This window comes from Aulonocara sp. 'chitande type north' Nkhata Bay, linkage group LG18, assembly GCF_057382095.1.
Source record: "Aulonocara sp. 'chitande type north' Nkhata Bay isolate Kocher_YH1m ecotype deep benthic linkage group LG18, A_spYH_male_GT1.1, whole genome shotgun sequence".
NCBI classification, from domain to species: Eukaryota; Metazoa; Chordata; class Actinopteri; order Cichliformes; family Cichlidae; genus Aulonocara; species Aulonocara sp. 'chitande type north' Nkhata Bay.
The window spans coordinates 22691934-22705551 of record NC_141361.1 but is presented as its reverse complement, the minus strand read 5'-3'; the positions used below and the strand labels follow the sequence as shown (position 1 = coordinate 22705551).

General features: G+C 41.9%; 1 protein-coding gene across 1 annotated transcript in view; it reads left to right on the top strand.

Annotated features, from left to right (window-relative positions):
* LOC147308539 (neurocan core protein-like) overlaps nucleotides 1-13618 on the top strand; it is a 46131-nt gene that overhangs the window by 22103 nt on the left and 10410 nt on the right. Inside the window, exons 7-13 of the mRNA XM_086270729.1 lie at nucleotides 336-620; nucleotides 1121-1264; nucleotides 1410-1499; nucleotides 1595-1752; nucleotides 1829-1991; nucleotides 6710-8077; nucleotides 11103-11219. Coding sequence (XP_086126855.1) covers nucleotides 336-620; nucleotides 1121-1264; nucleotides 1410-1499; nucleotides 1595-1752; nucleotides 1829-1991; nucleotides 6710-8077; nucleotides 11103-11219 — 2325 coding nt within the window. The remainder of the gene's footprint in view (nucleotides 1-335; nucleotides 621-1120; nucleotides 1265-1409; nucleotides 1500-1594; nucleotides 1753-1828; nucleotides 1992-6709; nucleotides 8078-11102; nucleotides 11220-13618) is intronic.

Below are 13618 nucleotides of genomic sequence, written 5' to 3'. Positions count from 1 at the left end.
CATTGAAATGCTCTGGTGGGACATCAAGAGAGCTGTGCATGAATGAATCCCTGCAAACCTCCATGAAACGAAGCAACATTTTATGGATGAGTGGGCTGAAATTCCTCCATAATAATGTTAGAGACTGAAAAAGTCGTACAGATAATGTTATTGAGTTATTGCTGCTAACGGTGGTTCTACAAACTGTTAAATCATAGGGTGCACTTTACTTTAGAATACCACCAGCCTCATTTTTTTACGTCGAGCACTATTATATAACATTATGTGGCATTTCAGTTATTTAACCTATTAGAAATTTGACAGGCACTGCTGTCTCTTTTGTTTCCCTGCTCCAGGCGAGGTGTTTCACTCCTCGGTCCCAGGCAGACTGTCACTTTCTTCTGCCTCCGACCGCTGTGTGTCCCTTGGGGGCCAGCTGGCCACAGTGGGGCAGCTGTACTTGGCCTGGAGGGCCGGCCTGGACAGCTGTGCCCCAGGCTGGTTGTCTGATGGCAGCGTCCGCTACCCAGTGACCTGGCCTCGTGCTGACTGTGGAGGGACAGAGCCAGGAGTCCGCACGGTCACGCCCAATGACACCGCTGACAACACTACAGCACTATATGATGCTTACTGCTACAGAGGTATGGTGGCCTAGGGGTCAAATGATGTTTCTTAATTAAGTATTAACACAGCAGAAAACATCAATACAGTGAATTTATAGTATGATAAGGTTATGTAACATAGAATATTGTTTTATTTCCCATACAGGAATTAATAATGACTACAGGCATGATTACATACACAGATGTGATTAACATATCACTCCCAAACAAAGCCTTGAGTGTTATTAATGCAGGAACAATGACAATAAATGTCACTGCCAATGTTGTAGCTATGGCAACACTTGTTTCTGATTCATATCTGAGAAACTGTTGGATTGACAGAAGCTGTGGGAGAGAAAGAGAGAGAGAGAGAGGGAAAAGACGGGGTATGCTTAAGTTTAATATCTGGATGCTCAGCTGTCAGTTTGGGCTTTTGTGCTGACTAATATCGTCAAAATTAAAACTCTGTAAAGCTTTTAGAGGCAAAAACCTTCAGTGAATGTCATACAAACAGCAAATCTCTTTGCCCTGTTTCTTAGGTAAAGTGAAGAACACAGGCTCCATCTCTCAGATCTACACCTCCCTGTGGAAGCCCTGGAGCTACCTCGCAGGCTCGAGCGATGCTGACTCTACAGGGACAGCTAGTCCCGACGTGACTTCACAACAAACCACCACAATCAGAGGTGTAACATTTATCTGCAGTAGGCACATGAACCAGTGACGCCAACCATCTGGTTAACCAGAAAATTTGCTCATCCAATCAGTCGATGTAGACAGTGAGAATTAATGTAACATAGAAGAATTAAAAGTGTATTTTTCTTTGCATAGAGTCACCAGATGACAGCGAGCTTTCACCTTCCAACTGGACGGGATTGGTTGACCTAGAAGAGGAGGACTCCTTTCACAGTGCTGATGCCTGTAAGTACAAATGCTAATATTGACTCCCATAAGAAAGAAAACTGGGTTTGATGGGCAAAGACAGCACAAATGAACATTCACATCATTGTCTCAAGCCTCAGACCCTTGGTCCTCAGAGTCCTCGACAACATATGTAACCCTCCAGTTAATCCCGGGACAGAACTCCTTTGACTGGGGAGCATCACTGGAGCCTGGACCCGACTCTGAGGAGTTTCTCCTGCCCCCAGTCCATCCAACTCCTCCTGAGAAGAAGGTTGGTTTTAAGACTCTGTTGGGACACTTTAAACACTGAAACAGGGACTTTGTAATAAAATAAACTTTAATTTTAGGTTATTTCCAAAATCGTCAAGTCCATTTGGAAACCTTGGAACTATCTGGTGGGGACTGAAGATGAGGAGGGAACCCAATCACCGAGAGGAGAGTCGGAGGAAGAGAAGATTGTGACGAAAAAGGTCGACGAGGGTTCACAGGAATCCAGTACAGCACCATCAGGTGAGTGGATGTGTCCTGTTTAAAACCAGTGAATTAAGATTAGCCAGTGAAGTGGGATTTACTACATTAAAATGCTTTTATTACTGAATGAACTCAAAATGTGTAAACAGACCTTGATGTATGTCTTACTTGGAGATTTCTATTATTCTGTATAGTTTAAGAATAACAGGACAAAGGGGACATGCTATAGCTCTAAAGGCTCTATATGGCATAAGTCTATTGCACAGGGTTGGATTTCTTCTCCTTGCACTCTCTCACAGCTTATTTGTCTACCCTCAATTGTCCTCCTATCATAATAAAGGCTAAAATGCCCCCAAATACTTCAAAAAACATAACAAGAGAAGAAAGAAAGGACACAAATACTCAAATTATAGACCTGAATGCACACATGGTCATTGAGTCTGTTGAGAAGACTAATTTGCGATCAGGTTTTCTATTGAATTTTACTATTACATTAAAAGTATATATTTTTTAGACAAATACAGATCAAAACTGTGAGAAATTGAGTATTTCAGATTCTAAATTTGGATCTAGCTGAGACAGGAGGAAGGCCATTTCTTAGGAGACACATTTTAGAACTGTGAGAAAATTGTCAAAATCTGATCAAAAGATGTTAAATCGAGCTCAGGTCTGTGTGGGAGAAATGGGAAGAGGAATAGGATGAAATAGGCCATAAGGAGACATCTTATTTGGATTTTTCCTTTTTTCTTCAGAACCGCAGCATCTGTGTTATGAAACACTGACAGGGCTTAATGCCAGTGTATATTTATGAGCATGTATTTGGAGCATATTTGTTCAGTAACTCGCACAGTGTGTGATGTTAGGGATGAGCAACTCAACAAGATGATGCATTAAGCTCCTGGAACAAAGTTTATTAAGAAACAGTGACATTGGGGGGAAGCAGACGCCTTTACTGAGGAGAGCAGAACTCCTGAAAGAAAATCAAACTCTGAAGTCTGGAGAGAAATTAAAGTCACACTGACATACAGTAGCTCAGCTGCCACTCCCGCAGGACTGCTTTCAAGCTGTGATTGATACAAAGTGTGACAGCTGACGAGTTCTAGCTTTAAGCGGCGGCTTTCTTCACACTGGGATACAGTCTGTAGCAGAGGTTCTCAAACTTTCTGCGGTCAGTAGGGTCACTGAATTGTTTCTCATTTTTGTCACTGAGTTTTTCCTTTGGAAAAAAATGGCAATGGCAACATGTCATCATAACAATGAATCAACATTGCAACTGATCAATGATGCCATCTGAGCACTCAGGTATCATTAGCCAACAAGTTAGCTAATACTTTAAAAAACTGTCACTAGCAAACCAGCATGAGTAGCCTAAATTTGGCTAATAGTAAACCTCACTTGATAATGTATTTATTATATATTATAAGTTACTAAAGAAAACACTACACATGCAGACCATTTGTTCCAGAAGAGAGTTTTATCATGGAAAACATTATTATCATGATACAGGAACAGCACCTCTGTAGCACATCTATACATATGGACATTATTATACAAATAAATGTATTATACTTTTCAGCTAACTGAAAAAAAAAGCAAACTTACACTGTCTAAATTCAAAACAAAGGAAAACATAGTCTAAACAGGAAAGAGAAAAGATGTAATGAACACAAACGCAAAAAGAAACACAGACCTTTAGTGTGCAGCTGAAAGAAAATAAGAAATAAGAATTTATTATTTTTTATACCTATGCTTGATTGGGTGACTCATTAGTGTTTCTTTAATGTTTGGTGGTTTTTCATTAGCTACAGAGTAACAAAGACAAGCAGACACTCACTTGTATTTGTGACCACTGTGCTGCTGTACTATACTCTGAACCATTTCCTGTGTGATGCTGCTCTATTAGCACATCTCCACCAGTGTATCAGTGGAACGGGGATTTGCACCTTAGACATGGGAACCAAGTTTGGTTGCGAATGTGAGCAGACAACAGAAAAGGAGTGAAATGGAAATCATCTTTTTCCATTTCCAACATGTCAGTGTTCAGCAGGTTCACAGGTCTGTGTGTGTGTGCACAGTGGATGAAAGTGGTTTTAAAACTGCAGGCATCTCTGTTCAGTGTGTGTTTAAACTATGTTGGAGTTACTGATTTAATTTTGAGGCTTTTTGTGCAGAGCTTTTCAGTTTGATTCTGTTTGGACTGACTGAATCTTTGTGTGTGCGGCGTCTATTTTAGCTAACAGCGACTGTTTTTGAGGTAATGACACAGGCATTTAAAGTTTAGCACTTAAATCTCTTAGTAACTTTCAGAGTTCAAGTCAATCTATTTTTGTTTCTTAGTTTCTAACATGTTATTGATAGAAATTATTTATTTTAGCCACATCAGAGAATTGTATAGCTTTCACACCAAAGTCTGCCTCGTTGCATTCGCTGCCTGATGCAGCAGTCAGGTATGTGTGGATGTTTTGATGTTAACGAGCAGCCTTCACTGAAGAGAGCTGTGGGATTCCAGAGTAAAATATACAGTGCACTGACAATACTACAGCGCAATGTTAATTATTTTTGCTTAATGTGGGTTGATTTTTATCCGTTGTGTTACATAAATGTTAAGCTGACTAAAGCTTCAAAGGTAGTGTGGTGGATATTTTATTAGCATTTAAAAAAATATATGTTTTATGAAGATTTCTTCATCTCCGTGGCATAGTTTTCACTAATGTGCAAAAGTCATGAGCTACCCTACATTTCTAGATATTTTGCTAGGAAAATGGGAAATAAGTGCAATGATTTAGTGAAACGTGTGCAAACATACATGGAAATACAATATGTAAGAAACAAAAACATAGTTTGCACAATTGAACTCTCTTAGACAAGCTTTCTTTCCTAAGAGACTACTCATTTCTTTAAGTAGTCTTCAGGAATAGTTCTCCAGGGTTCTTGAAGGACATTCAGAGCTCTTCTTTGGATGTAATCTGCCTTTTGTTCTGTTCTGTCAATCCTATACTTCTTCAGTAATGTTCAAGTCTGGGCTCTAGGGAGGCCAGTCCATGTCATGCCAATAGTCAATGTCACTGTCAATCAGACCCTTTCCAAAATCCGATGGTACTTTTCTGAATTCATAATTCCATTTATTTTGGCAAGGTCCCCAACACCACTGGCTGAAATGCAGCCCCAAAACATCACATAGCCTACACCGTGTTTTACAGATGGCTGCAGACACTCACTGCTGTACCTCTGTCCTCACCTCTTCTGTAAATATTGACAAAGATTTATATCAGAAATCTCAAATTTAGATTCATCACTCCATCAGGCCTGTGGTCACTGACTTCCAGTGCAGTTCTTGTGTAATTTGGCATACCTCATCCTTTCCTCCCTGTTTCCCTTCCTTAAGTACGGCTTCTTGACTGCCACCCTTCCACTGAGACCATTTCTGGTAAGGCTTTAATGAACAGTAGGTGGATCAACTGAAGGGCCAGATGCTTCTCTCGGGTTAAAAAGCTGAAAAACAAATGAAAAAGCAGCCAATGACCAAAGAAAAACTTTGAAAGAAAGCGCTGAGACTCTTGTTCAAAATCCCTGTTTGCACAGTACTGTCCAAAGTTTCCATAGTGGATTCATCTTAGATTTTGATTATAGTTGTTTATTTTTTTGAGTATTTTTGCCATGACGCAGAGGTAATGGGACCCAAATGAAGACTCAGAGGGGAGGTGGAAGTAAACTGAAAAGGAAACTTTTATTTCAGGCTGCCACAAAGCCTCCAAATCAAACATACATAGGAAAGACAAAAACAGAATATCACTACTGACAAGGAACACAAGGGGAGGAAAACTGCACGTAGGAAACAGACACTGAAACAAGAACTGAGGGGAAGATAACACTATTTATACACATGAGGGATTCAAGTGAAGTGGGCAGGGGATAAGAAATAAGTAATAAGAAAAAGCTGAAACTAATGACAATGAGACAAAGGAAGTACAACTAAACACAGTAACACAGGAGCAAATGAACTACCAAAATAAAACAGGAAGTAAATAATAACTGGAAAACGAAAAGACAGGAAGAGGCCAAAGGAAACACTGAGGAGAATGTTACCAACATTATTAGACTATAACCAAAACTGAAGATTCAAAACACGAGATAACCGTGACACCAAAGCCAAACAATAACACTGAAAACAGAAGACTCCTAATAACATCAGTAACCGCAAACGTCCAGAATATAACCCAAAAATCCCATAACAAAACCCACAGACCGTGACAAGTTCGATATTGTTCAGCACCAGTTCAGATATTTTTCCCTTACAAAAATCTTGGTTTATTCTTTTCATGATTATGTCTTGTTGACATTTAAAAGTCAAAAAGACACAAACACTGCTTAATATTCTGAAGCTTCACGCTAGACTCAGACAAATGAACTGCATCAAGTTTGAGTAATTCTACGCATACTTCATACTTTTCCATGTGACATCCAATGTTTGACAGATAGAGGCAAGCACTATTGAGGCTTCTTTTTTAATGGCTTCTCTCGGTCTCCTGCTAGATAGTGTTGTTAATATTGAAGTGTAGAGAGTGCAGCTACAGTTATGGAGGAAAACAGCTGATGTAAAGCTCACACAGCTTAGAAGTGTTTGTTTTATCACCCTTGGCAAAGCTGAGAGAATCCATAAGATGAATTTCACTTTGTAACTCCTTTCCCTGTCTGGAGTAATTGCACTGCTGACTTTTATTTTGCTTGTCTTTTTCTTTGCCTTATGCCCGGCACAGGTTTGCTTTCTTTGGGAACGCCATGGTTCAGCAGTCCCACAGGAGAGCGCACCACACCAGCGAGTGAAGATTCACCCACTCATCTGGCATCTACTTTGGCTGCCTCCAGTATATCTATGACTACAGAGAGCAACAAGAGCTGGGAGAACTCGGAGACACCTACGTCCATAACCTCCAGGCCTGCACCTGAAATCCCCTCTTCCAGCGGAGACGCCTGGATCCGTGTCGATGCCGAGACCACGACTCAGCCTGGAGACAAGAGGGGGGAGACGGTGACCTCCAGAGCCAGTGGGAGAGGACGAGGAAGAGGGAAGAAGAACAGAGGGGAGGATAGGAGCAGGGGAGAAGAGAAGGGGAGAGGAGAGGAGAGAGGGAAAGCAGAGGAGGAGGGGAGTGGAGAAATCACCGGGGCAGAAGCAAAAGGAGAAATACAGGTCTCACGCCGGCCAGTCGGAACAAGCAAGCCAAGAGAAAGATCCAGAGAAAGATCCAGAGAGAGAGGTCACAGGAGAGGACACTCTACGACTACCACAACCACAACTACAACTGACACGGCCTCAACCACAGCTGACACAACCACAACCATAGATGACACGACCACAACTACAGCTGACACGGCCTCAACCACAGCTGACACGACCACAACTACAGCTGACATGATCACAACTACAGCTGACATGATCACAACCATAGCTGACACAACCGCAGCCATAGCTGACATTAGCACAACCACCACCATCACCACTGACAGACCTCATGAGCCAATAGACATGACCACATCTGGTACAGAAAGTGACTTTCCTACTTCCAAATCCTCCCCTGCTTTACCACAAGCAGAAAAGTCATCTCTGTCAGTCTCAGATGCCCCATATCAGACACTATCTTCATCTCCATCTGCACCCCCATCCACCATGCCATCCATATCTTTCTTCAAGCCATCCCAATCTGAAGCTGAGTCTCATTTTCTCCCCTCATCTATCCCCTCTTCCTTCTCTCCAACTCTAACACCTTCCTCACCTCCACTCCATCCCCAAACCCCATCTTTTTCACCTTCAGTCCCTTCTAACGTCCCATCAGAGACTCAAACTGTTGGATTGGGAGACAAAGCTACGTCACCTCATTCAAAAAATCAGGAAAGCTCCACTGACGCCCTAACGCCACTTCACTTAGTCCCAGTGGAGAAGGTGGTGGTGAACGGCTCTCTGGATAACCCTCTGTCCTTGTCGGGACCCCCAGATGAGGAGGAGCCTGCCTGGTCTCATTCTGTGGGCTCAGGGGCCCTGTTACCCGTCACCATGGAGGAAGAAAGCAGCAGCACAGGAGGAGGAGGAGGAATCAACATCAGCACTACAGCGCTCAGTCCAACATGTAAGCATCTTATGTCTGTTTTCAGATATTTTGTTATGCCTTTGGTTGCCTTTACCTTTTGGGGGCTTACGCTAACTCCTGAGGTAAATATGAGGCTCTTTAGCAGCTAAATCCTATTCTATGTTCACCAGCTGCTCGCTGTCTTCTTAAAAAGACGTGAAAAGTAGACGTGGACATTAGAAATCTTTTTTTATGGGTGTTGAAAGCAGCTGTCTGGAAATCCAAACAATGATGCTATGAGTATCGTTAAAGGTAATTTTTTTGTACGATAATCACCATGAATGGCATGCTTCATATTGCATTGTTGTAGTAAAGATCATATCTGCTTTAATGGTAGCTCCAACTGGCTGGGCAGCATAAGAAAGTTAAGTAATGCATTAATACTAATTAAATTGTCTTCAGGGTAATTTGCAAAGCAATATAATACACCGTCTATCTATTGAGAAATATAGAAGCGACTTCATCCTTCAAGTAAGTACACGCCTGTGTCATGTCCTGTTCCTTGGAGTAAAGTCTGAGGCTTGCCTTTGTAAGCTGTTGTCCCAGAGAAAACTGAAAAGTAAGACGTGAGTTGTTGGATTACAAAAAAAAGAGGGAATTATCTTTCAAGACTACCTTTTCATTACTTTCCCTCTGACCTTGCCTCTGGCTTATTTATTCAAAAGATGTGGTTTGTTTTTCCTGGCAACAGAAGATGAGCCCACCATGCACAACTCATGATTAAGTCCGCAGCGCAGTGAAGCTGCTGGCTGGCCACCTGGTTTACTTCTTATTTTGTGCTTGATAATGAGAGCGCACAGAGAAAGCGTCCTATCGCTGAGCATTTCAAACCCCCCTGGGCATCATGCTATCACACATTTCTATGGTGATTTATTTTTGCTCTGTGAAAGCTGCTCATGTCTGTGGCAGGCATGGCGAGGAGTCTGCGGATGGAAAACAGCTGTAAACTGTATTGACAAGAAGCCGAGGGCAACCATCTGGGCCGCTGGTGCGCAGTATGAGGGTTGATTGATTGAGTGAGAGACCCTAGAGTCATGCAGGCAGAAGGCCATAAACACACAGTTATATTTTTTTGCTATACAAACAGTAGAGTGGATGAAGTCACTCGCAGCAGATTGGACCTGAATAATAGCGTTCAGCTTCACACGTCTTTCTCGTGTACACACCTCTGCTTGGGCTCGGTCCCTTGTGTTTGGGTTTCATGCTGGTGGTCATTATTTGCTCTCCTGACTGGATCACAGAGCACTTCATCAGTCAGCTGAATCAATGAGACAGAGGAGGAAATAGCCTCAGGTTTGCTTTAAGGACCTTTAGTAAAAGCGCATTGTTCCTCAGAGGTGAACAAACACACATGTGGCTCCACATTCACTGCACAAACACGCACGTCGGAGCTTTTTAGGCAGATTCTTATCTTTCTGTGGCATTTAAATTGCAGCCAGCTGTCTTGTTTCCACCTTTCTATTTGCGAGTGCTTATGCACGAATCATATTTTCAAGATAACCTGTACTGTTGCTGTGCCCTTGGCTATGATTACCAGATGCAATGCATAATCTGTGGATTAACTGTCCTATCTCTGTAGACATATTTACATGAGTACAGTTTTGCTGTTGCCAGTTTATTGTTGATGTTGGTACCCGAGCTGTCAGCCTCTGTGCAGAGCGAAGGGGCAGTCCACTCTGTCAGCTCCCACTACGGGCTATTGATTTTTCTGCACCACTCGCTTTAATGAACGAGCAATCGCACAAGGTTTATCTTTCACACATACATCCATACACACACACACACACACACACACACACACACACACACACACACACACACACACACACACACACACGAGGCGTAAATCTGCTTGTCACAGCAGTTGATATTTGTCAAGATGTGACCTTGACTGATGCAGAGGGTGCAAGTGCACGTTAGCCCACACTGATGTACATTAAATGAAATGCATGGCTGGGTTTAGCACCTGACTTCAGCAGAATTCAAAGCGTGATGCGAGAGGAGTAGCTCGCAAAATTCATCACAGAGCTGAAGCTATTGACAGTTCTTTCTCTTCGCTCGGGTCCTTGTGGTTGAAAGCTTTCAATGCTCTTTTGTCCTTTAACCTTTAGCTCGCAGTGTTACGATCATTCAGAGGATGTGTGCTTCTGATCAGTTATTGAAGAATCTCACCCTGAGGGCTAATCATAGCCAGAGTATTGATTTTAACTCATCGTACCATGTAAATACACAAAGCCACACACCAAGACATTCACCGTCAACCTCACAAACACACACCACCCCCACCTAAGCAGCCTTCGGTGTCAGGGAGAGAACTGGCAGAACAAAGACTCCCACAGCCGAGCTTTTGTGGCCAGGATGAACGAGTGGTGGTTTTCAAAGACCTTAACTTGCTATAACGAGCAGCTCAGGGGAGAAACACGTGGTAGTGTGTCAATTGATATGGAAATTTTTAATTGTGGAAATGGACCACACACACGCACACGTTTAGGGGGTGAATGGCTGGGACGAGGCGCTCAGCGGGAGGTCCCCTCATTTCTGTTGAGGATGGCTAATGTCTCAAGTTCTCACGCTGCCCACTATGCTCAATGGAGTGAGCGCAGGCTCGCTTTCCATATGGTAACCATGACAACTGTGGCTGTGAGTGGATGGCGAGGTTGAGGCTCTTCGGCTTCTGATCCCTTTGAAAAGAGACGGAGTGTGAAATGGATATGCATCTGTTGTAACTGCTGGTTATGACTGAGCTGCGCTGATGAAAAATTTAGAGCGCCGTGTCTTTTTTCTTCTTTTTTCTTTTCTCAGAATCATACATTGATTTTATTGAGGAAATTATGTTTAATCCGTCCATTTTAAGAGGATTAACACAGAAATCTTTTCACCGCCTGCGAGATTAGATGCACCTGCTTTTTCTTGAAAAAAATAAATGATATCTACAAACACAAAAAACATTCTCTTTTACAATGTTGCCAATTAACGGTTCCATTTTTCCTCCCTTCACCTCCCTCCATCCATCCATCTGTTTTAGCTGAGGTGGAGCCCTGCATGACAAACCCATGTCTGCACGGAGGGAAGTGCCTTCCTCAGGGAACGGGCTACACCTGCTACTGCCCACAAGGATACACTGGGGAGAACTGTGAGATTGGTGGGTCACGGTCACACATGCACAACACACACAAACATACACTGTGATATAATGAAGTCATCCCCGTGTCTGTTTGTATTTAAGAAAGTAAGGCTCTCTAACAGCCCTTTAAAAGGGTCAAAGGTCAAGCTGTCCATCACTGTGGGAGATAAGGCCAATGGGAGGCAGAGGTCAAAGGTTAAGTTCACACTGTCAGGGTCGGCTGATGGTTACAGTCCCTCAGGGTCAAATTAAGTCAGCATTTGCATAAAAAACTTTTATTTTAGCTAAAAAAAAAATGTGAAGGAAAGAAAAGAAAATTGCTCCAGGACAGAAATGACAAATCTCTGCCAATGAAACAGACTTCCATCATTACAGCCTCTTGAATTTTGTAAGCTGAATTGATTTCTTGTCCCTTGAAGAAAAAGATTAAGGTTCTGGAGTCATGTCAAGGCCGCTTAGTTTTACCAGGAGTTAAAAAAAAAAAACCCCACCCTACTAATAATATCAGAACTCACTGACTCAAATTAGCACAACAAATGAATGATTTGTTTCCCACCCGAATGGCTTCATGTGCCTTAAACTTGATTGATGAATCTTTTCATTGAATAGATTTCTGTGCTGCTGATGGACAGAAACGAAAAGCAGAGCAAAGCTAATCTACTTTGCAGAGGTATAAATAGAGTTGAAAGCTGCTGTTCTCTGTTATTTGTGACTTTGCAGTCAGTGATGCTACAGATAGAAAGAACAAGGTCAGAAGGCTGCCATGTTTTACAAAACCTACTGACGGTGACGCGAATAAAACTATAAGACAGAGAAGGTGTCGGTTTCACCATTTATTTCTCAGCATGTAATTCAGTCCCTGACTTTGAGCTACTTATTATTTCAGCTTAAAAGATGAGATCTGAATTGAGCCTGCCGAGCCGTTGTGTTGTTGTGGTCGACCAATCTAAATATAGATTGTATTGATACCAGCGCTGGTATTGGATACTGGATATAGAATACTAGTGCAATACGCTCGATACTTTGTTTCTCTCCTCTAAGTGCAGTATGTAGCCCACTGAATTATGTTAAATAAAAGCTCTTTTTGGAAAAGAAAAAGTATACCACAAACGTACTGAATGAAAAATGTCTGACTGTCACGTCTATTTTATTTATAGCCTAGAGCACATTAAAAACAACAGATGTTGACCCAAAGTCCTTTAGAGACAGACACATTTACATCCCAGGTCTCAAAAAAAAACCAGTTCACATGAAAATCTCAAAGTTGTGCTTTGTTGTGTGTATTGTCTAATTATTGTGGAAAGTAAAAATGAGTTAGCGGTCATTAAAATCTGTTCAGATTTTCCACGATTCATCTCATAAATCATGACACACAGCTCTCCCCTACATAAACTCCATCTACAGGTTAAAAGGATCACTACTGGTATTAACAATACTGGCCCTGTATTTACATGGTATCGGATCAGCACCACTGGTGGTATCAGGAAATCAGATTGTGTTTTGATACAAAAACACACATCTGCGTAGATTCAACTATGGATTGCATGTGTCTTCATAGAAAAACAATATTTAAAACTGCTAATATGAACCCCAAATACAAATGTGTCCAACACACCATTGCTAACGATCAGATTTTCACACTAAAATGATGTGTTGGATTTTTTTTGTAGCATTTTCAAAGTGTTGCAGCATACCCAGTACTGTGCCAAGTGCATAGGTTGTCCAGGGGTTTTAGAGTATGCAAGCAAAGGAGATAACACCAGCAAAAAATATACCACAATGCAATGCATTCATGACACACATAACAGCCACTGCCAGGTGGTGTTCAAGTCAGCTGAGGCTCATAACTCTGCAATTTAGGTGTTAAGGTGTTTAAATACAGCTTTCTGGCATATTTTCTTTTTAATTTGTTACTCGGTTCTCTCAAAATGAGGTCAGGTTACCATAGAAACACTCTCTAACCGTTTATAGGTGTATACTCATGCACTAAATATCTGAAGCTGCTGTTCCCTTGCTGCATCATGTGCGTGCAGGAAAGTCTAAAACAAAGCCGAAGTCACGTTCTCTGTTAATGTCTCTGTTAGTGTCAGCGTCACAGTATCATTACACCGGAATATAAGGTGTTTCCTGAAAAATGTATGTATATGAAACGTTTTCAGGAACTGTATTAATGCTGTGAATACTGATAACGTCCCAACATACTGTACACATTAACTTGACTGACTCCCTAACATGGTAATATTTCAGAAGACGTGCTTACAAGCCTCATTCTGTCTCTGCACGTCCCAAAGCAGACACCAGGAGCACTTTTGCTTCGGGACTGTGACCCTTTGAAACCGAGATATAAATCTGCCTTGAGGGTCCAGATTTGTTACTTAACACATGCTCTGCTTATTAAACAGCAAGTCAATCAAGGA